At 44.2% G+C, this 22,547-nt stretch overlaps 1 protein-coding gene across 1 annotated transcript in view; it reads left to right on the top strand.

Annotated features, from left to right (window-relative positions):
- The first annotated feature begins 3,384 nt into the window (after nt 1-3,384).
- Nucleotides 3,385-22,547, top strand: part of CHST10 (carbohydrate sulfotransferase 10) — a 33,171-nt gene continuing 14,008 nt past the window's right edge. Inside the window, exons 1-4 of the mRNA XM_012641887.1 lie at nt 3,385-3,536; nt 5,192-5,260; nt 13,937-14,067; nt 20,361-20,452. Coding sequence (XP_012497341.1) covers nt 13,968-14,067; nt 20,361-20,452 — 192 coding nt within the window. The 5' untranslated portion in view covers nt 3,385-3,536; nt 5,192-5,260; nt 13,937-13,967. The remainder of the gene's footprint in view (nt 3,537-5,191; nt 5,261-13,936; nt 14,068-20,360; nt 20,453-22,547) is intronic.

Genomic DNA, 22,547 nt, shown 5'->3' with positions numbered 1-22,547 from the left:
CTCTCCCCTATGACAATTTGCTAGCACGGCTCACAGAACTCAGAAAAAGTTTACTCGCTATTATGAATTTATTACAAAGGATACAACTCCATGATAGCCAATGAAAGAGACAGATGCACGGAGCAAGGTATGTGAGAAGGGGTGCGGAGCTTCCATGCTCTCTCCAGGCACACCTCTCCCAGCACCTGGACATGTTCGCCAACCTGGAAAGTCACTGAACCCTGTTGTTTAGGGTTTTTTATGGAGGTTTCATCAAGTAGGCATGATGAGATTAAGTCACTCTCCAGCCTCTCCTGCTCCCCAGTGGATGGGGCATAGGGCCAAAAGTTCCAGGCTTCTAATCCAGGCCTTGTCTTTCCTCGGACCAGTCCCTATCTGAAGAGTTACCTCATTAGAATAAAAGACAATCCTATCACCCAGGAAATTTCAAGAGATTTAGGAGCTTTGTGTCAGCAACCAGGGTCAAAGGCCAAATATATGTTTATTATGTCACAATTGGTTGATCATTATAGAATATTAAAACAAAAAGATTGCTAGTACCACCTCTGATCTCATCAGAAAAATCTTTAAATATGGGGATGCTGTCAAACTCACAGTGATGGATATAGGTTTTCCAAAAGTTTGAATTTTCACCTGAAAGCCTGAATTTTATCTCTGGCAACAAATACTATCAGTGGTTTTCCTTGAAGTGACAGGCTCATTTCATTCATTTTGGAGAAATGTCTGTCTAATACCCAAATTTGAATAACCACATTTTGTCTGTCCATTCTTTCAAGTACAAATAATGTCCCACGAAAAAGAGCAGCTAGTTGTTCTGCTTTGCAAACCATCACCCAAGCCTGTGGCCTCCACACAACCACCATCCTTTGTGATGCAGCAGGAGCGCTTCTGTGCATTTCCCATCCCATCACAAGGGATACGACCGCTTCACAATGACATTTTTTATTTGTTTTTACTGCAAGTGCATGATGGTGAAGGACGAAACGACTACTGATTCAGTTTTGTTCCACTGCTGGGATTCATGCTAAGTGCCATCCTTTCTTTTGCACCATCAGAGCAAATGTCTACCTAGCAAAGGAGAAAAATAATGTCCTAGTATTACTATGAAAACAGTTTTGTCATTGCAGAACCCCTAAAAAGATCTTGGAGACCCCTCAGAAGTTCACAGTTCACTCTTTGAGAAGTGCTACTTTAGAAACCATCCTGCTGCTATAGAGGCTAAATACCAGTATTTTCCTGGAAGTTCATTTATGGAAACAAAAAGAACTAGAATAATCTGGGGAAATTCCAAGAAAAATACTCAGTTACTTTAGCTGCGAATATGTAAGCCTCTAGAAAGAACTACATCTTTTAATATTTTTAACATCGTAGGAATGCAGTAATAAATAATAATAATGACAACAGTGTGTGTTTATTGCAATATTTACTACTGGGGGAGAACTGTGCTATGTACTTTAAATGCATCATCTCCAATATTCTTCAGTACCACCCCCTGAGGCAAATGCTATATACTTTTTTCCATTTTATACATGAGGAAATTGGGGCACAAGAGATGAAAGAACTTGACAAGGTCACAAGTATATGTGGTGAATAAGGATTTGAATCCCCAAATGATTCAGTTCATTCCCAGAGCTTGGATTCTTAAATCCTGCATAATATGCTACATCATATCTAAGTTCCAAATTTACTTGCTGCTTTTCTCCCACGTATGAATGTCCATTCAAATCTTCAAAGGGAAATCAAATGTCTCATCTCAACCACAGTGCCCCCAAAAAGCATCTTCTGAATGAGGGACCAAAAGACCGAGGGAACCACTTTGTCATCTTTGAAACCACGATGGCTAGCAATGGTGCTGAAAGTGAAATTCAGTGAGCTTCCTCGATATTATATTTAACTCATTAATGAGGAAACCAACAGTGAAGGCAAAAAAAAAGCCGGTTCCTTGATAGCTCGATGAAAATTTTATGTGTGCATGCACGTGTGTATACATAAACATATCAATTTTATCTACTTGCTAGATAGATATAGACATGGTTGGGTAGTTAACAAACATGTAGGTTAGATCAAAATAAAACTAGTTTACCTTTTTAAGGGCAATAAAACCCAAATACCTTTGGGATCGACTCTTCCTTCAGGTTCTAAAATCCCAAAGCCTATCCGTTTCTGCAGTTTAAGAAGTTAACAACTGTGTAGGCCTCTAAACCATTCAGGCCTTTAACAGTTATCATTTGTTAATCCACTACACCATGACAGAGTTACATCGCCAAGACAGGCAGCCGGCTCTTAAAGAATAGGTCTTGCGTTTACTAGGTGGGCTTATTAGAAAACGCTGGGAGGTAACCCAAACTCAAGCAATTTGGCCTTTTTCCAAGTTGGGGATTTTTTAAAAAGAATAATTATTTACCAACTTTTTGCATTTTCCCAAGTTCGGGATTTTTTTTTCTCAAACAGGAATCCTGTTTTCTGTACGGAGACCGGGCGGGACTTGGTTTCCTGGGACCGAACGCGTTTCCAGGGCAGCAGAGGAGGCGAAGCCGTGGGCGGGACCGGGGCCTGGAGACCCTCGGCCGCGCCTCCTCAGCAGCCCGGGCGGAGCGCACGCGGGGACGACGGCGAGGACGCGCGCGGGCCGGGGACGCGCACGGCCGGGCAGGCGCGCGGGGGCCGCGAGGGGCGGCGGCGGCCTGGCCCCAGGGGAGGCGGCCTTGCGCGCTGCGCTTTTTCTTTCCTTCCGCCGCCGCCGCCGCCACAGCCACATCCCGGGGCCAGTCGGGCCGCGGCGCAGGGGCCGCCGGCGGCGGCACGGTGCCCTGGGGCGGGGCGGGGCGGGCCTCCGCGCTCCCGGGACGCAGGGACCCCGCGCGCTTCGCCCACAGGCCCGGCGAGGCCCGAGCAGAGCTTCTCGCCCAGGCCGCGGGAGAAGCCTGAGGACTCAGGCGCGCGCCGGCTCCACGGAGGGTGAGCTTGGGGACCCGCGGGGAGGGTGGATTTCAGTGCACCCGGGACCCCTACCCCAACCCTCAGTGGACGGAAAAATAGGAGAACCGTTTTTTTCCTGGCGAGCCACGTCCTGGTGTGTTTTGGCGACTTGAGGACCTCCCTAGTTCGTGGGATTAACGGGCAGAGCCTTCATCACGTTAATTATGCATTAAGGTGTGCACGCGGATGCTGTGGTCGGCGGAGTTATTGATACTTGGACGATCCTGTAATTTTACTTCTCTTATCCTGAGAATTTGCATTTGTAATTGGCGGCGGAAAGAGGAAGAAAATGTTCCACTGGGGTGAAAGGAGCAGGCAGAGAAAGAGAGAGAGAGAGAGAGAGGGAGGGAGAGAAGGCACGGAAGCAGGAACATGTGCAAATGTGCAGCCTCTCCGAGGAGCACTGCTTTGGTGGGTGCGAGGGGTAGGCAGGGTTGGAAATGCACATTCCCTGCCAGACAAGCGCCAGAGTGCCCTCAGCCTCCCATTTTCACTGTCGGGAGGCCTGTCAGAAGTTGAAGGTTGAGGCATGAATTTCTGCCCTTCTGTCTGGGAAGGTGAGCCAGGTTTTCCAAGACTGGCAGGAAAGGGCTGGGCAGTGAATAGAAAGCAGCACAGCCAGGTTCTGGTTAGCTATGCAGCAGGACTGTCATAAAGGGTTTTTTTTTGTCTGAAACACCGAAGTCTGGGGCTTTGGGGCATGAGGAGTTGGATTATTGCATTGCTCAGTTTTAATTGCCAGAGTGAGAAATGTCTCAGACACCACTGATTCAGCTCCAGCTTGCTGATCACCAGCCATCTACTTCTTCACTCTTTTCAGTGACTGGGTTAAAAAGAAAAGACATAAAAAGAGAGAAGTGGTCTTCTCCCTTCTGCCCATTATAATTACGGCACAGTCCATCTTAGCTCAGAATTAGAATTTTAAAATGGAAAGAAAATCTTTCCATCTTTGCTCTTGACCCTGAAGAATAGAATCTTGAAGAAATACCTGAGAGAAAAATTCTTTCCTTCCCTGAAATGAAAATCGTAGTGCTAGCAAAACTGAACAAAGAAAGAATTAGTAAATATCATGAGCAACTTGCAGTGATATTCAAAGCATCTTTTCAAATGATTGAGAAGGTTATTCAGTAAAAAGGTGGGAGAGAGCCAGAAATAGGAACAGAGGAGAGAGGTGAATGCAGGACCTTAGAGATTGCAGAAACCAAGGAATTCATTTTCTTCTCATACAGGTCTGGAAAAATCTGGACATGAGTACAGTCATGTGCTGTATAATGACATTTCGGTCAATGAGAGACCATGCATGATAGTGGTCCCATAAGATTATACTGTATTTTTATTCTACCTTTTCAGTGTGTAGATGCACAAATCCTTACCATTGTGCATGGTTGCCTACAGTATTTAGTACTGTAAATGCTATATGGCTTTGTAGCCTGGGAGCAATAGGCGGTGCCATTAGGTGTGTAGTATGCTGTACCATCTAGGTTTGTGTAAGTACACTCTGTGATGTTCACACAAGGACAAAATCACCTAACTACGAATTTCTTAGAATGTATCCTGTCGTAAGCGATGCCTGACTTTATATAAAGCTTAATCTTTCAATCTACATAACATGAAATTGCTTTTAATTTTAGCTTTGAGTTCTTAGAGTAAAAGGAAGCACAGCTAGACCGTGCTTTGTGTATCCCAGTCTGCTTGGACTGTATTGTATGTTAAATGAATTGTATGTTTATTTTGCTAACTAATTCTCTTAAATCAATAATCTAATTCCGTGAATTTGGCTTATTTCCAATTATTCATTCATTATATGACATTTGGCTAGAATTTGCCAGGTGCTAAAGGTTGAAGGAATACAAAACTGAGAGAATATATTGTATTGGAAAATTTGATAATCTTATACAGGAATCCTTTACCTGCATCAAACATGTAAAGCAGGTATAATTGGATTTGATGATTTTTGCTACAAAAAATATTTTTCACATTAAGTTACATGGAAGAGTCTTTTTAAACAGCTAGCTCTTTTGGTACATTTAGAATATTTATTCATTTTACCAAGAAATCCCAATATATCCTGCCTTTATAGGATACCTGTTTTGCAAAATATGCTTGAATAATCAAAGTGGTTAACTATCTCCCAAGTATATACCAAGTTGTGTTAAGTAAGTTGATCTTATACCTTTTAATGACACTTTTTTTTTTTAGTTATCCTGTACAGTGACAAGAGGAACCAGGAACCTCAGTCAGGGCAAACACTGCAAGGAAATGTGACCCCAGGCCTCAGAAGGTATGTGAAGGAGAATGTGAGCTCCCCAGTTATTTGAGACCATGCCATTCAGTACTGTTTCTCCCTCCTTGCTTATGCAGAGATTTTAGGGAACTTAAAAATCTCGAATAGGAGGATACACACATATACGTAGAAGGGTTTTCTTAAGTATGATGATAGGAGCACACTCTCAGGCCAGGGTTACGTGAGTTAGTTAGTCTTTGCTGAGACCTGTGCCTGGCATGCAGTGAGTCCCGTACAGATGTTTGCTGTATATTATTATTATTGCTCATGAGAATCTTTCTTAACTGCAAATATATTCCTTACTGGACAGAGCTCAGAGTGTATTTTCATGCTGCTGACTAAGGGTGATCACTCATTCCAAGGTGGTAAATTGTAAGGACGACAATAGAGAAGACAAAGGAAATTTTTGAACATAGATTGAGAGAAACCCTTACTATAAATTTAAAAATATGTGACATATAGTAGAACTTTATCTATAGTATAAATTCCTATGCCATAGTTTGCTTTATTAAGTTATGATTTAATAATTCTTTTAATCAGGTAATGTGTTATAGTTCAGAAAATACAACAGGGTTGATGATGAAATATCCCCGTTGCTCCAGCCCTGGACTGTTCCTTCTCCCCTGTAGTTCTCCAAAGGTTACCAATTCCTTGCACATTACTAGATTTTATTCAAGAAGTTTCCTTTAGTGTCTGGGTGTGTTTTAAAAGAATGTTTTAAAAGTTGAGCACTGGACATGTGATCCCTTAGGGGGAGGTTGTGTGACAGGGTTGGGGACCCAGAGGTTTCCATCTCAGTAAAGGGCCATTGACAAGACTCCTCACCTGATCCACTCCCTTTTCCCTTTTCCACTCTGCATGAGGGACACTGGCCTCCTTTCCGCTTTTGGAATTCTGAGACCCAGACCGAGGTCTTTGCCCAGGGGTCTGCTTGGTTTGCTCCCTCCAGTCCCTCCCTCCCTCTTCCCATGTCATCCTGCACCCTTCTTTATTGCTAGCCATTGCACCTGCTCCCTGGCTTGGTTGTATGCATTCATCGCGCTGTTTGTTTATGGCCCCATGAGAGCAGGGAATGTGTGTTGCTGTACCCCCACCAGCTGAGAGGAGGGCTTTGGTTCATATTGCTGAATGAATGAACGTCTGGAAAAAGGCTATTTAGACTGGGTTAAATGGGCTTATTTACCATGGGATTTCTCAAAACCTTTAATAAGCAAATGTGCATACTAAAAGTAGGGCCTGGCAGGTGGGACTCAAACTCTTCAGCAGTGTAAGAAGGGCATGTGCTTCTGGATGACAACTCAAACATGGTGGGAAAACCACTGGTGGGAAGAAATGTTATTGGCAGCTGAGCAAAATGAATTTACAGGCATCTTTTTAAAGATGCAAGGGAGGGAGGATGTGCATCCAAAGATGGTAGTAGTAGCATATCCGTTGTTAGTAATAACAAGCATGTAAAATGTGTGCTGTCTTTCTTTTATTTTAGAGAGAGAGCAGGGGGTGGGAGGGATTAGGGCTTCTTGCAAGTTCTTTCTTCCCTGACCCTGTTTTCCCCATAAGTTCTTAATTTCCTTAACTGCCAGGTCTGCCTTGTGGGTTTTCAAAGAGCTGACCATCTGGTTTCGGATCCTGATATCATGACACATGAAAATCCCATTTGATAACTGGAAGTAGGAAAACTCTAAAAATGGATGTAACTCTTGGGGTTGCCGAGGGGCTCTGTTCAGGGGCGCATTATGACTAGAGGGGATGTGGGGCAGGCTCAGGTTTGCTACCACCATTAGCTGCAGGAGGCACATGGGAGTTGTCTTGACTCCTTGAATAAAATGTAGTTAATTACAGAAAAATGTCAGATTTTTCTAAGGCCATTTGTCACCTGGCTGTAGGGAGAGCAGCAACCCTTAGCAGAGCCCTGAGGGGGGACTGTTAATAGTGAGCCTTGGTGATGTCATCTTCAGACAGGCGGCAAACACCCTGTATTCAAAGAAACAGTGCAGAGAATGGGACAGCCTTAGAGGAGCTGGGGCTAAGTAAATTTGGAATGCTTTTCTTTTTGTTTGAAAAATGGGCAAATTATCATGTTTTTTCCCAAGGTCAGACAAATCCTCATTCTGTAGTCTAGTTACTTATAGATGGGAGGGCTAGAAAAGAGAGTGAGATGGGGGCAGTGATGGAAGGTCTTAGATTCTAATTAAACCTCTTTAAGCTGTTTATTCAGAACACATGTAATTCAGAGTGTCAATAGACTCTCCTTGACTAGATGGGTTTTTGCTGCCAATTTTCCTTCTTAAGATGCAAGGAGGTGGTGGGAGAATAGCATTTACGCTAGAATGCCTAGAATCTGCATTTTAACAAGATCCCCGGGGGATTCATGTGTTCGTTAAACTTTAAGCAGGGCTGGGGCCTGGACCAGCAGTTCTCAGTCCCAGCTGCTCCTTAGAATCATACTCAGAGCTTATGAAACACATCCAGGTGCCACCTCCAGAGATTTGCGTTGTCTTGGCTAGGGTGTTCTTGGGGCCCAGGGTATTGCTGTATTTCCTAAAGGCATCCCTCTAATGTCCAGCCAGGGCTGTGATTCACTGCCCTAGACATAAAGCCAGACACCATTAGGGAGACGTCTGGATTCAGAATGCATGTAATCTCAAAGCAAGTTATACCATGGTTAGCTGGACACACACTCTTTAGAATTCATCAAAACCCACCGTATCAGATATGGTGGATTCTAGTAGTTCATTTGCTGGATTTTAGGAACACCATGATACGATGATGTGGAACACCTAGCCAGGTTTGCTTGTGCCTGATTAGAATACTCCCTCCTCCATGAATGCAAATGACCTTGAGACTGTGCAGTAGCTGGGTGGACATTTGCTCTTTCCATCTTTGACTCTGCTTCCAGAGAAATCGTTTCAAAATTTAAATCAGATCATGACACTGCCACCCCTCTTTTCATGTAAAACTTTCTTCAGTGACTTCCATTGCTTGCAAGGAAAAGACTCAATTCCTTAATGGCTCTGTGAGGCCCTGTACTGTCTGGCCTGCATCTGCTCTGCATCATCCCTGACTATGTTCCAGAAACTCTGGCCACTTGGGCTTCCTTTCGTTACCCAGGGGCCTGTTCTCCTGGCCTAGAGCCTGAGCCCTTCACCTTAGGCACCTGTGTTGGCCCCAACCTCTCTGCCCAGGGCATGTCCCCTTGTATTTTCTTATCATAGCACCTGTGTCCCTCTCGCCACTGTGCGCCACTTCTCAGATGAATTCTCTGAGTCGTGAGGGTCTCTCTGTTAGACTGCAAGCTCCATAAGGACAAGAACTATGTGTGTTTGGTTTAGGACTCACTGTCATATTCCTGGCACCTATTTTATTGGATGAGTGAATATACCATTTCATGAAGAACTCGATAAATAATTATTTTTAGGTTATTTTATCCTTAAACATATATGTAGATACACACCTACTCATGTTTGAGGGTTATATGTTATAAACTGTAGAGATATTGGAGGTGAGAGCAGAGGGTATTTTGAGAGGAAACCAGGCTGTGGTCTTACTGGTTTTGGTTGGCTTATGTAGGATGTGACTTGGAGAATAATTCCCAATTTGTCTAAATTTTTGACCAGGTTACCTTTACAGCTTTTTCACTTGAGTTATCTTGTGAATTTTCTTACTATAGACCAGGAGAAAAAAAAGATAAATGCTTAAATATTTTGTTTCCTTCCACCCCAGGCCTTCCTCCTACCTTCCCCCTGTGGCGTTTGCCTCTCTAGAAAGTAGCCACAGGTAGTGCAGTGCTTCCTTGCAGGCCTTGGGTAAACTGGCCTTCCACCTTCCCCAGTCTTCTCTGCCTTTATCTCCCACCTTCCTAAACCTCCTGCTGCTGCTTCTGTCAGAGGAGTTATATCTGGTGTAAGTACGGTCACCCAGACAAGGGGTACCTCTGGGGAGGGCGGAGGGTAGGGTGAGGCAGGGGCAGGCAGCAGTTCCAGCCATATTTACAACACTTTATTTCCTTAAAAAAACCTCTCAGGTAAGTTCAGCAAAACCATTAGAGCAGCGTGTGTAGGCAAACAGGTGTTTGTTACATTATTTTCCATGCTTTTCTTTATGCTTTAAATAATTAACCATTTTTTAAAACTAAATAAAAACTAATGAAGACAAAAATGTATTTACTAAATACTCAGACATTGATTTTTGTCAGTTCCCCACATTTTTTCCTGGCTAGAAAAGTATTTCCCATCCTTTCCCATACTTTATAAAGTAATAAAGGAGCTGCAGTTAGTAGTAGTAAGGTAGAAAAAATTAAATAGCAGAAACAGAAACACCAGAGCACCCGTAGGTGGTGTAGTCTATATTTTATTGGTTTTTATTATAAAAAGATACATGCTTACTGCAGACATTTGTTTAAAAATATAAATTGTGTGAAGTAAAAAAAGACCTTTCTTCATCCTCTAAAGCTTTTATTCTGTGCATTACATATATTTGTATGTATATATAATCATATACATTCACACATATGCAACTTTTTTTGACAAATCATATATTCAATCCTGCAATCCTTATCTTTTTTGTTTACTACTATATTCTGACACTTTGGATCTATATAATTGGCTTGCCTTTCAGGATAGAGTTTTACTTAAAATTAAAAATAATTTTTTGGACTCTGGCATGATTTCTTAACTCCCAATCAATGTATTTTAGGTAGTATGTGTATTCAAATGCATATACATGCAGGGACTTATGTAATTTTGCTTTCAAGCAATATTGAAGTCCTGGTAGCATTTGGTTGTTTTCTAGTCTCAGTTAATGGATATTAAATATGTAACTACTTTCATGGGTAGACTAGAGAAATATTTTAAGGTTAAAAGGGGTCCTCATACTTAAAAAATTGGAAACCCTTGGGTAGAAGCCTAGGTGAGCTGCCTCCTAAAGTACCTTTCTGCTCTCCTGAGTTTTCCAAATAAGTTGCTTGGTTGACAGTCATTTAGCAGTAGCGATTGTTGGCTTACTGTGTGCCAGACACTGTTCTGGTCCCTGCTGTCCTGACCAGCATGAGCTCACATTCTGCTAATGGAGCAGACAATACCCAGCGAAAGCGTTCAGGCTATGCTAGGTGCAGTGAAGGAAATGGACCAAGGTCAAGTGATGGAGATTGGCATTGGGGGCGTTAGCTGGGCAATGTGAGGGAGAGCTGACTCTTCCGCTGCCGCCCATGGAGAAGGATTCAGGCCCTGCTCACTCCAAGTCTACAGGTGCCCAGTGGCTGGGAGCAGCTCCTGAGAGCTCCCTCCCAGGTTCCATGTTGACCGCCCGCAGGCCCTGCGGCCTACAAGGGTCCCTGCAGCAAGACACAGAGTCACTGGCAGGCAGCATTCTGGTCTGGGTGGCTGTGCTTGAGACACTGCTAGGAGCCTGGGGTTTAATGCTCTTCTCAAGAGAATGGTTTTGATTGGCAGGGGCTAGGGTTTGTGCATGTGAAGCTTTCCAAATCCACAGCCCCCAGTTGGCATCCCCAAGTGTCCTGAGCACCATCCCAGGGACAAGAAGCAGCAGGTGAGCCAAGAAGGCGATGGAAGGAAGGTGGGAGCCCTGCAGGTTGCCTTTCTCCTGCCTGATGCAGTACCAGGCTGGGATGGGAGGGGGCTGTCTAGATGTCTTAGTTCAGTAGAGTTCATGGAAGTCACATTAGAAATTGAACTTTTTTGAAAATAAAATTCCCACCTGAAAGAACACATTGGATCATGTATTGTAAGTCACATGATTGTTGAAGAGGTCTTTTGACAGTCTCTCTGTCTCCTGGGAGCCTCACAACACACTGGGGCGTGTGTAGGTGGCTGTTTTATCCTTACAGACGAGAAATTTGGAGCCCAAAGAGCTTTTCAGTGGCCCACCCAGCTAGGTGGAGAAGAGGAGTACAGACCAATCCCCAACCCCCGTCTGGGTAAAAGAACCTAAGAGCTCCTGACTTTAAATGAAAATCCAATACTTAGGAAGGCCAGTATGGCTTCAGGATAGTGCAGCTCTGACTTTTCAACCAGCCTAGATACAGAAATCCTACCCCTAGGCCACCTGGCGTAGGGGTAGGAGTCCTGCAGGTTGTGCCCTCCAGATCCCCAAGTGCAGCTCCTTGACCAAATCCAAATTTTACAGAATAAATCCTAAAAGGATTTGGATTCAGTCAAAAGGCCACACTCAAGGATCCAGAAAGCCACATGTGGCCCCAAGGCCGCAGGTTCCCCCTACTGCACAGAGTGCTCAGGGGCAGGGAAGGCCGAGAGGCATGCAGGAAATGAGCAGCCCCAGCCACCCAGAGTGGGCAGTGCCAAGGTCCCCCTGCCTGCCTGCAGAGTGAGTGCGTCTGTGTGCCAGAGGGAGGCAGGCCCAGGCTGCTCCCCTCTTATGTCCCCTCGTCACAGCACTTATCCTGGGAGAATGTGGATTGCAAGCTGCAGGCCACTCAGAGCCGGAACTTCTCTGCAAAATCGCATACAGCCTGCTTGATACTTCCCACCTTTGTCAATCTCCGCCCCCGGCACCCCCCCACACCGGCCCTCTGTTCCTCAGTGAGTAAAAGCTTGCAGCTGGGGTTTCTCAGTGGGGTGTTGCCACTGGGACGGATGGGAATGGACCCCTCCAAGTGTCACTGTCTCAAGTGAGTTCAGTGGACTCAGAACTTCAGGGCCCTGCATCCTCTGGCCACAGTCTAAGCCTCAGTCGTCCCTAGAAGGTAAAGTTAGTCCCCTGGGATGAGAGTGCCCTCTTTTCCTCTCTTCTTGGAACAGACCATGCTATTGTGTTAATTTCCGGCAACCACACTTAGAAGGGTATAAATTAAATCAGAAAGTCACAGAGGACACCAAGGAACTGGTCAGCTTATGTTTGTTAAGGGTCTGCACCAGCCTGGGTGGGTCCTGGCTCTTTTATCTACATTGACTCATTTAATCCTCAGAGCCACTCTGGGAGGAGGGCCTTGTACCAGAGGCTTAGAGAGGTGAAGCGACTTGCTAAGTCACAGAACTAGTGAGTGGTAGAGCAGGGATTTGAACTAAGTCTGGGGCTTTTTACTTTGTGCTGTGCTGCCCGTGACAAGGAATGGCAGAGGACAAGGAGACTTGTCAGAGACAGGACATTAGCTCCAGGCAGTTAGAGGGGATTCGGCATGACTCTGCTGGGTCACGTTGCTGATAAATTACAGGATGCTCAGTTAAATTTGAATTTCAGAAAACAACAAATAGCTTTTAGTGTAAGTATGTCCCATGCAATATTTGGGACATACTCATACTAAAAAATTACCTGAAATTTAAACTTAATTGAGTGTCCTGTATTTTTACTTGTTTGATCTGGGAATGCTACTTGAGAACCCAAAAGAACACACCGGGCCTAATGCGTGGGCACAAGAAATTATTTGTTTTCCTAAGCGTGTCCCATGCAATATTTGACACATACTAAAAAAATTATTTGTTGTTTATCTGAAATTTAAACTTAACTGACATCTTGTGTTTTTTTTGGCAACTCTACTTGCTGACTCCAGGAAACACAAAGCCTTATACGTGGGCATCTGAGGGTGGGTCACAGGCCGTCCTGTAAAGGCGCAGGTGGCCTGGCAGGTGTTGAGCGCCCTGTTGCAGGCTGTAGTCAGATGTGGATTAGATTACCACATCTAATGGGTGTTGGGTGTTGTGGAAGGCACTCAGGTTCCAAATGCCTGCTTCCAGTCAGATTCTAGGATGTAAATGTTGAGACAACGAGGAGAGTTATTTACCTGGGTCTTTGCTGAGCTGTGACCCATGCAGGGTTGGGAAGCTGTCTCCAAAGTCATTTGCCATCAGTACCATGAAGACCAGTTCTCTCTGCTGCCCAGAAGTGATAGATGGCCCGATCAGCTGGTGGGAACCAAGCCAGTCCAGGGTGGTGACTGTAAGTGGTCTGGTTTGCCTTGAAGAAGCACTGTGCTGAAGGTGAAATGAAACACACTTTTTTGTCTCTCTTGCTGAGAATTGATGGTGACTTCCTGGTTCTTTATGTGTCCCCTGCAGCAGAGCGTGACTTCTGTGCCAGGCTGAGGACCGACATGCTCCACGTCACTCCTGGGCTGTGATAGCATGAAAGACACCCACCCACAAGGTTCTGCACAGGCCCTCACAGGCAAGTAAGACACAGGAGAGAAGCATGTGTTCACTACTTTGATTTTAGAGAGAGTCTCTGTGTGGCCACGTGTTGTCAGCCAGTCAGGATTTTAAGCACAGCCAGCTCGTAATTGCCTCAGTGTGGCTTCTGCCCGCTGTGCAAAGGTCTAGTCGCCGACAGTCCTCCTGCCACCTTCCTCCAGGCCCTTGCGGGAGCTCATCACGACATTCACCTGGGCCCAGCAGAAGTCAGGAGGCAAATCTGCAAAAGTAAAATCTTATCCCATGTTCCAAAAACAAATAGAGATGGCATTCTCATTATCACTCCCCTCCGTAAAGGTGTTCTAAATTTGATTTTATTATTAAATCGATCATTTAATAATATTAATTAAATATGAAATGTTAAATGCCAAGTCAAATTACCTATTATAGCAGTGGAAAAAAAAATTAAATATTTTTGCTGATACTGTTAACCGAAATCACCTTTTCTCTTTATTACTTTTTGTTTAATTGGTTTATTGGTAAGCAGCAGGGGCATCTTGCTTGTATTTTCCAGGAAAATCGTTGAATGGCTGACATTTGACAACATGCACCACCAGTGGCTTCTGTTGGCCGCATGCTTTTGGGTGATTTTCATGTTCATGGTGGCTAGCAAGTTCATCACGTTGACCTTTAAAGACCCAGATGGTAAGTATGCTTTGTGGTGGGATGAATTTTGGCTAATTCTCACCTTGCTGTAACACGGTTCCTAGGTACATGCACAGAAGACCTCTGTCACAGAATCTAAGGACTTAGTGTCAGCAGGGACCTTAGAGGTCATGACATCCAAATCCTTCATGTTACAGAGGTGTCAGAGGAGCAGTTTAAAGGATGGAAGGATCCTTTCTCAGCACCGTCTCTCAAGGGTGGAAGGTGTTCTTTGTGGATGAAGCCAGGGTGGTGCCCGAGGAGCAGGGAGCAGGGCCCCTTCCAGCAAGGCCATATGCCTTGCAGTGAGGTGTCTTGCATGCTCCTGGTTTGGGAATTCTCTCTGCCTCATGTCATCATAACAGATGCACAGTCACTATGCCATCTCGTGTTCTGCACTGGTGGCCACGTGTTTGAAGGTCACGCTCAGTGCAGTGGAAGGAGGGTCGTTTAAAAGTATGGTGTCAGGTTGTCTTGGAGGATTTTTTTAACTCCCCTTTACATAGGCCTTCAGATGAGGACTTGTAAAGGGTGTCACATTCAGTTTCAGAATTGCTGATTCTACTTCATGTTATTGTCACTTGCTTACCTAAGCCCCAATATTTTTTCTACAAAGTGGACACAGTGCCTGCTCTGGCAGCCTCTTCCACTGGCCTGAGCATGGTGAGGCACTCCGTGATGGGTGAAGTGCTGGGCGTGTGCAGGGAGGTGCGATGTGCTCTGCAGCCCTGAGGCCACTCCCTTCAGTGGCCAGGCAGGTGGGCACAAGGAGTTAATGCAGGTGTGGGGGGTGACTTGTTCAGCTGTGGAGGGTCCTGAGCACTTTTGATGGGGAGACACTTGGGTCTTTATTCTGCATGGTGCTTTGTGCTTCCTTCTGCTGATGGCAGCCCTAAGAGATGCATCTGTACCAGCAGTTTTCCCGGCCTGTGCTGTCTGTGTGACCCGTGGACTATAGGCCCCTGCTTCGCCCCAGAGAACTCCTGGGCGTGTCCCTGGCTGTGTTGAGGGCTGCCCGAGGCCCCTACCTCCTGCCCCATCCTCTCTCTGCTCTACTCCATCTATAGCTGGACAACAAGGTGGGAAGGCAGATCTGCAGGGAAAAGAGGGACATCCTGAAATTAGCCATGTGGGGGTTCTCCCTGAACAGTTTGCGTCAGTGACAGTTAGCAGGCACATGATGCTGGGGCCCCGCCTGGCTGTCATCACACGCCTTGCCTCCTATTCCAGGGGCCCTCCTGGGAAAGAAAACCTGTGAGATTTATATAGCCTCGGAAGGTAGTGTTACACCTGCAGGTATCTGGGGTGGCCAGTGCATCATGGAGTATCACACTCATACCAGGGACGGGGGCTCCGTCATCAGAGCAAGGGTTGATTCTTGAGGGTTGTTGGAATTTGAAATGATTATGTCAGTTTGACCGTTTGGGTATTTCTGCAGCAACTTCAGCACAGTGACATGCCGCCAATAATGGCAGTCCCTCCCGAAGACCGAGAGCAGTGGTTTTCATCCTGGCAACACTTCAGAGTCATCTGGAGGACTTTGTAAACCTTCCACTGCTTGAGAACAAGTGAATTAGAATGTCTAGGAGTGGGTTCCAGTTGTGAACCACAATGTAGATCATAGTTGGGGGAAATGGAAAGAGAAACAAAGAACTGCTGAGAATAAGAAATAGGTTTTACTTGTGGTTCCCCTAAATGTTACCTCCCCATAAAAAAGGCACTCAAAAGGCAGGTCATGAGGTTAAATTGTTCATGATTTATTTTGTTTAAGAAAGTAGGAGTATATGTAATGTATTTTAGTGGGGCTCCCATCAATAATAGTTAAATACAATGTGTGCCTTGTGTTTTAATATTATCTGGCAGAATTATCTCTGAAGAACACCTCATTCCCATTGGTGTCTGATTAACAAGGTTTCATTCTGCTTTGATGTAGCCGGTTTGCTGAATGTTTCCAGAAAAGTATAGACACTGATCTTGGAAGCTAAGCAGGGTCGGGCCTAGTTAGTACTTGGATGGGAGACTGCTTGTAAACACTGGGTGCTGTGGGCTTGGAAAAAAAAGAAAGAAAAGTGTAGATGCCATATAAGATTTTGTGGAGGGGAGAAAAAGAGTGACAGGAGGCCACACCTACGAAGAAAGACGAAAGGCGTGAGGACTTTAAACCTGGAGGAAAGCTCTGCAGTCACCCTTAGTACTGCCTGCCACATATTTCCAGCTGTCTGCCTTATGGCCAGTAGTAGGCGCACCTCTTCCCTCTGAAGTTTGGAGTGGCATGCGGGTGCTGGCTCAGTGAAATGGGAATGCAGTGGCATGGGCCGCTCCTGGGGGCTTCAGAGCCAGTGCACAGTCCGCCCCACTCCCCTTTACTCCAAGTGGGTGCTGCCTGGTGAGGATGCTGTCAGCCTGAAGCGTACGGTGAACTTAGGGAGTGAGAGTCCTCTGTTGTCGGCCCACTGAAGATTAGGGGTGGTTACCACAGCACAGTGCAGCCTGCTTGATGTACCCAGGATCTTAACCGTCCAGAAGTTCCTGGTAAGGATCATGGAGGTGCTGTCCAGTAGCTGAGTTCCGACGAAGAAAGCGAGCTGACACGCAGTCTGTCTTCCCAGTCTGGATGATAAACCGGGCCCAAGCATCCAGAGAAGTCACACACCCAGCACCCACCCCTGCAGCCAACAGAGGGGGCCTTGGGCCGGGCTGGTGTCGGCATCTCCTCCTGGGGTCCTGCCCTGGGGCACTGTGGTGTAGTGCGTCTGGTCCTGGCAGATCAAGGTCAGCCTTGATGGATCTTGGAACAGTGCAGGAAACTGAAAGAGGTTTGTAAACATTTAGCCATGTGGGGTTTCTCACATGTTGGAGTTTATTTCACACGTGTTCACGGCGTTTCTGCTTCTGAACCAAAAGCCCATTGTAAAGTATCATCACAGGAAGTAACTTAAAGCACAATGGTGTTCTCTGTGATGAGGTTCCCTTTCCTGTGAAGCAGGTGGAGAATCCTTGGTCTCTGGGGGCTGCTCCTTTCAGCTCTGTCCTCTGGGAAATGGGCCCTGCTCCAGAATCCCAGTCAGTGGACGCATGTGTTTTCTTCTCGCCTACCTGTTCTTCATGATTTCTCTTGTCACTTGAGCTGATGGGGAGACCACATTTGTCTTGAACTACTGTTTAAAGCAATGCTTATCATTTTTTTATAGTGTTAAAATCTCTCTTCAGCTCAGCAACAGAGCCACAGTGATATTTGTGGCAATGATTTATCCTCGGCACAATTTCAGTACTATCTGAAATTACAAATTTCAGATCAGGTTGAACTGGGATCAGGTGTTGTAACTAGACTTTATCCCAGGGAAATAAATCCCGCTCAGCAATGGGAATACTTGATGGCATGATATGTCACGACTCAGAATCAAAAATGACATCCTTGTGGATCTGGTGTGTTTTTGTAGACACTGATTTTCTTCTCTCTCCTGTTCGACTTCCTTTTCCAATCTTTTGCCTTGTGGCAGCCCCTCAGTTTGGTTGTTAGCTACTTCAGAGCAGAGCCCACAACTTGGCTGTCCTCGCACGCCTCCGCCAGCACGTGCTGGGAACAAAGGACGTACGTGTGATGGAGTTATGAGGCTCAGCAGCTGGTACACAGTGTTGTCACTGAGAGAAGGGGCTGTGATTGTGCTAGAAAAACAAAGCAGTGCATCACTTGGCAAATTCAGACATTTTGTAAAAAGTTATAAACATGATGCCTGTAACAAAAGTAAGCTAATCATCATCATGCAGACACCTGGCCACACGTTGAGGATCAGAATCCTTAGTCCTGAAGCCGGAGACTTACTCCTGGGGCTCCAGGTGGAGGGAGGGACCCGTCTGTGATCACAGTGGGAACAATGTGTCTGCTCAAAATAAACAGCTCTTGACAAAGTAACAGAAAAAGATATTTTCAGAGGTAAACGATGCAATCAGTTTTATCTGAATCTAGTTGAATCAGGTTTGGGTGAGGTGGGGAGCAAATACCAGGAAGTTTAAAATCATAAAAATGTTAAAATTAGGGACTGATTGGTAGTGTGTGTGGTTTCAGAAGGTGAGATACTTCACGGCTGCCAAAGCCACTCTACGTGGTTCTGAGGTATGAAATAGGTTGCTTTTCAAAAGTTCATTGTCAGTTATTTGGACTTCAGGATACATTTCCCTATCAAATGTTATTAAGGAAGCTTAGGCTTCTATGAAACCCAGTTAGCGTGTCAGTGCTAAGAGGTTCAAAGGTGACAAGGTTGTGATGGAGGATGATGGACAGACACATGAGTCTCCGGGAGCCCCTAAAGTGTGTCCCAGAGCCCTGGGGCGGAGAGCACTGATGCCTTGGTCTATTTTTATGGCATATATAGTGCTCTTTGTCATTATCTGCAGTAAAGCAGAATAGCTCCTGCATGCAGCTCTGGTTAGGTTTGCATGTAGACTCAACCATAGAAAAAAGGAAGAAAGATTCTAGTGAGATTCATAAGATGTGCGGCAGAGAGATTGCATTAGAATCGAGTATTGTTATGGTTAGGGTACTCATAGGATGTGTTCATCCTTCCTGGGCAGGGAAGAGAGCAGGAGGGCGGATAGGCCACTCGGAGTGCAGGAGTGCGTGCAGGAGAGAGGGAGGGACCTTTAACAGCCAGCCAGGTATGGGGCTGCAGGACAACTGTGTGCTAAGTGTGGGTATTAATGACCCAAGAGGAGAAGGCTTTAATTTAAATTAAAAAAGTGAAACATACCTTTGTATAACCAATTTTTATGCTTCGATACCTAATTTTTCTTTCTAATTATGTATTAGGCTTTGCAAAATTTTGAAAGTAAATGTTTGTTTACAGAGAGTTAAAGATTATCCTTAAATTCTACGCCAGAGGTTTCCCCAAGAACAATTTCTGTAAGCCCTAATTTGACTTGGATTTTTTTAAATTAAACTTTTTATTTTGAGATCATTGTGGAGTCACATACAGTTGTAAGAAACAACAGAGAAATCCTGTGTTCCCTTCACCCAATTCCCCCAGTGGTAGCATCCTGCAGAGCTGCAGCGCAGAATCACAGCCCCGATGCCGACCTGGGTGCAGTCAAATGCAGACTGCTTCTGTCTCCGCAGAGTCCCTCCACATTCCCTTTATACCCCTGATCCCTGGCAACCACTAGTCTGTTCTCTCCGTAATCTTGTCATTTCAAGAATGTTGTGTATGCAGTATGTGACCTTTTAGGATTGGCTTTTTTCATTCAACATAATTCTTCCTGGAGAAGAGTAAGTCTCCGGCTTCAGGACTAAGGATTCTGATCCTCAACATATGGCCAGGTGTATGCAACCCAACCTGTTGCTTGCTTCAGTGGATTCTTCCCTATTGCTGAGTACCATTCCACAGTGTGGATGTTCTACTGTTTGTTAACCACTTACCTGTTGAAGGACATCCAGGCTGTTTCCAGTTTGGGGCTATTACAAATGATGCTGCTGTGAACATTTGTGTACAGTTTTTTTTTGTGAATAAACTTCCATTTCTCTGGATTAAATGCTGAGGAGTACAATTGCTGGGTTGTATGGTAGTTGCATGTTTAGTTTTTCAAGAAACTGCCAAAACGTTTTCCAGACTTGCTGTTCCACTTACCAAGTTTCTCCCCATCCTCACCAGACTTTTGGTATTTTTACTATTTATTTAGTGTAACCATTCTGATAAATAGTGTAATGGTATCTCATTGTGGTTTTAATATGCATTTGTCTCACAGCTAATGATGTTGAACATCTTTTCATGTGTTTTATTTCCTGTGTGTATGTCCTATAACATGAAATGTCTGCATGTCTTGCCAATTTTCTAATTGGATTGTTTTTTTTAATTGTTGAGTTTTGAGAGTTCTTTATATAGTCTAGATACTAGTCCTTTGTCAGATAATGTGGTTTGTAAATATTTTCTCCCTGTCTGTAGCTTGTTTCTTCCTCTTCTTCAAATGGGTTTCACAGAGTAGATTTTCTCCTCTGTTGTTTTTTAAAAAAAGTTTTATAGTTTCGTGTTTCGCACTTAAGTCTGTGCTCCATTTTGAGTTAATTTTTTAATAAGGCGTAAGGTTTAGATAAAGGTTCAATTTTTTTGTCTCTAAATGTCTAATTGCTCTAGTACCATCTGTTGAAAAGACTGTTCTTCTCCATGGAATTGTTTTTTCACCTTTCTCAAAAATCAGTTGGGCATCTCTATGTGGGTCTATTTCTGGGGCTTCTGTTCCGTCCCATTGTTCTGTGTGCCTGTTGTTCTTTGAGAACACACTTTAACCTCTCTGTCTTCCAGTGTACAATGCCAAACAGGAGTTTCTGTTCCTGACAACTATGCCGGAAGTGGGGAAGTTGGCAGAAGAGAAGCCCTTTCCTGAGGAACTGAAGGTAGGTGCAAGCCAGGCAGAGGTCGTTGTCCACTCTGACACAACAGACATAGCTTTCCTTGGACAGCAGAGCAGTTACTCCACCTTCCAAACTGTATGGACGAGAGAACTGAGTCTAGGGAAAAGGCTAATCCTCCAAAATCACAGGAGAGTTACTGGCAGAGCCCAAGCCTGCTGACTTTAACCAAGCTCTTGCCTTCCTTGACATTCTGACTCCACATCTTTCTCTGCAGGCTCCTTTTGCACATAAATTCCTAATTGTCCCCTAGCCAGGATAAGGAATGTAGTCTCAAGGGCCCTTCTCACTTGCTAACTTACTTTTTTTTTTTATTGCAAAATATTAAGGAGGTACAAATGTTTTAGGTTACATGGATTGCTTTTGTAATGCTTGAGTCCTAGCTATAGGTGTGCCCATGACCCAAATAGTGTTCATAGTACCCATTATGTAGGCTTTTTCCCCTCCCTTCCTTCCCCCTTCCTCCTGGTTGATTTCCACTGAGTTTTACTTCTGTCTGTGCACATGTGTGCTCATCAGTTAGTCCCAATTTAATAGTGAGTACATGCGGTGTTTGTTTTTCATTTTTAAAATATTTCACTTAGGAGAATGGTCTCCAGTTCCATCCAGATTGTTGCAAAAGGTATTAATTCATCCTTTTTATGGCTGAGTAGTACTCCATGGTGTCCATATACCACATCTTATTAATCTGCTGATGAATCGATGGGCACTTGGGTTGATTCTACATCTTTGCAATTGTGAATTGTGCTACAATAAACATTTGAGTGCTGGTGTCTTTTTCATGAAAAGTCGTCTTTTCCTTTGGTTAGGTACCCAATGGCGGGATTGCTGGATCAAATGGTAGATCTACTTTTTGTTCTTTGAGGAATCTCCATACTGTTTTCTATAGGGGTTGTACTAATTTGCAGTTCCACCAGCAGTATATAAGCGTTCCTTTTTCTCTGCATCCACGCCAGTATCTATTGTTTTTGGACTTTTTAATAAAAGCCATTCTGACTGGGGTAAGGTGATAGCTCATTGTGGTTTTAATTTGCATTTCCCTGATGATTAGTGATGTTGAGCATTTTTTCATATGTTTACTAGCCGTTTGTCTTCTTTCGAGAAGCTTCTGTTTATGTCTTTTGCCCACTTTTTAATATGGTTGTTTGTTTTTTTCTTGCTGATTTGCTTGAGTGCTTTGTAAATTCTGGTTATTAGCCCTTTATCGGATGTGTAGCTTGTGAATAATTTCTCCCATTCTGTAGGTTGTCTGTTTGATCTGTTGATTATTTCTTTAGCTGTGTAAAAGCTTTTTAGTTTAATCAAATCCCATTTATTTATTTTTGTTGTTGCAGTGATTGTCATTGGGGTCTTAGTCATAAATTGTCTAGGCTGATATCAAGAAGAGTTTTCCTACATTTTGCTCTAGAATTCATATGGTTTTGTGACTTAGATCTAAGTCTTTTATCCATCTTGAATTAATTTTTGTGAGTGGTGAGAAGTAGGGGTCCTGTTTCATTCTTCTGCATGTGGCTATCCAATTTTCCCAGCACCATTTATTAACTAGGACTTCTTTTCCCCAGTGTACATTGTTGTCTGCTTTGTCACAAAGATCAGTTGGTTGTAGGTAGATGGTTTTAAATACGGGTTTTTTATTCTGTTCCATTGGTCTATGTCTCTATTTCTGTACCAATACCAGGCTGTTTTGGTTACTATAGCCTCGTAGTATAGTTTGAAGTCTGGTAATGTGATGCCTCTCCATTTGTTCTTTTTACTTAAGATTGCTTTGGCTGTTTGGGCTCTTTTCTGGTTCCAAATGAAACATAGAATTATTTTTTCTAGATCTGTGAAATATACCTGTGGTAATTTGACGGGGATTGCATTGAATTTGTAAGTCACTTTTGGTAGTATGGACATTTTAACAATGTTGATTCTGCCTATTCATGAGCATGATATGTTTTCCATTTGTTTGTATCCTCTGTGATTTCTTTCCTCAAGGTTTCACAGTCTTCCTGTAGAGATCTTTCACCCCCTTGGTTAAATATATTCCTAGGTATTTTATTGTCTTTGTAGTTATTGGGAATGGTGTTGAGTCTTTGAT

The sequence above is a fragment of the Propithecus coquereli genome, unplaced genomic scaffold (genome assembly GCF_000956105.1).
Source record: "Propithecus coquereli isolate 6110/MARCELLA unplaced genomic scaffold, Pcoq_1.0 Scaffold171, whole genome shotgun sequence".
In the NCBI taxonomy this organism is placed as follows: Eukaryota; Metazoa; Chordata; class Mammalia; order Primates; family Indriidae; genus Propithecus; species Propithecus coquereli.
The sequence above is the reverse complement of the archived record's forward strand: the minus strand, read 5'-3'. Positions and strand labels throughout refer to the sequence as shown.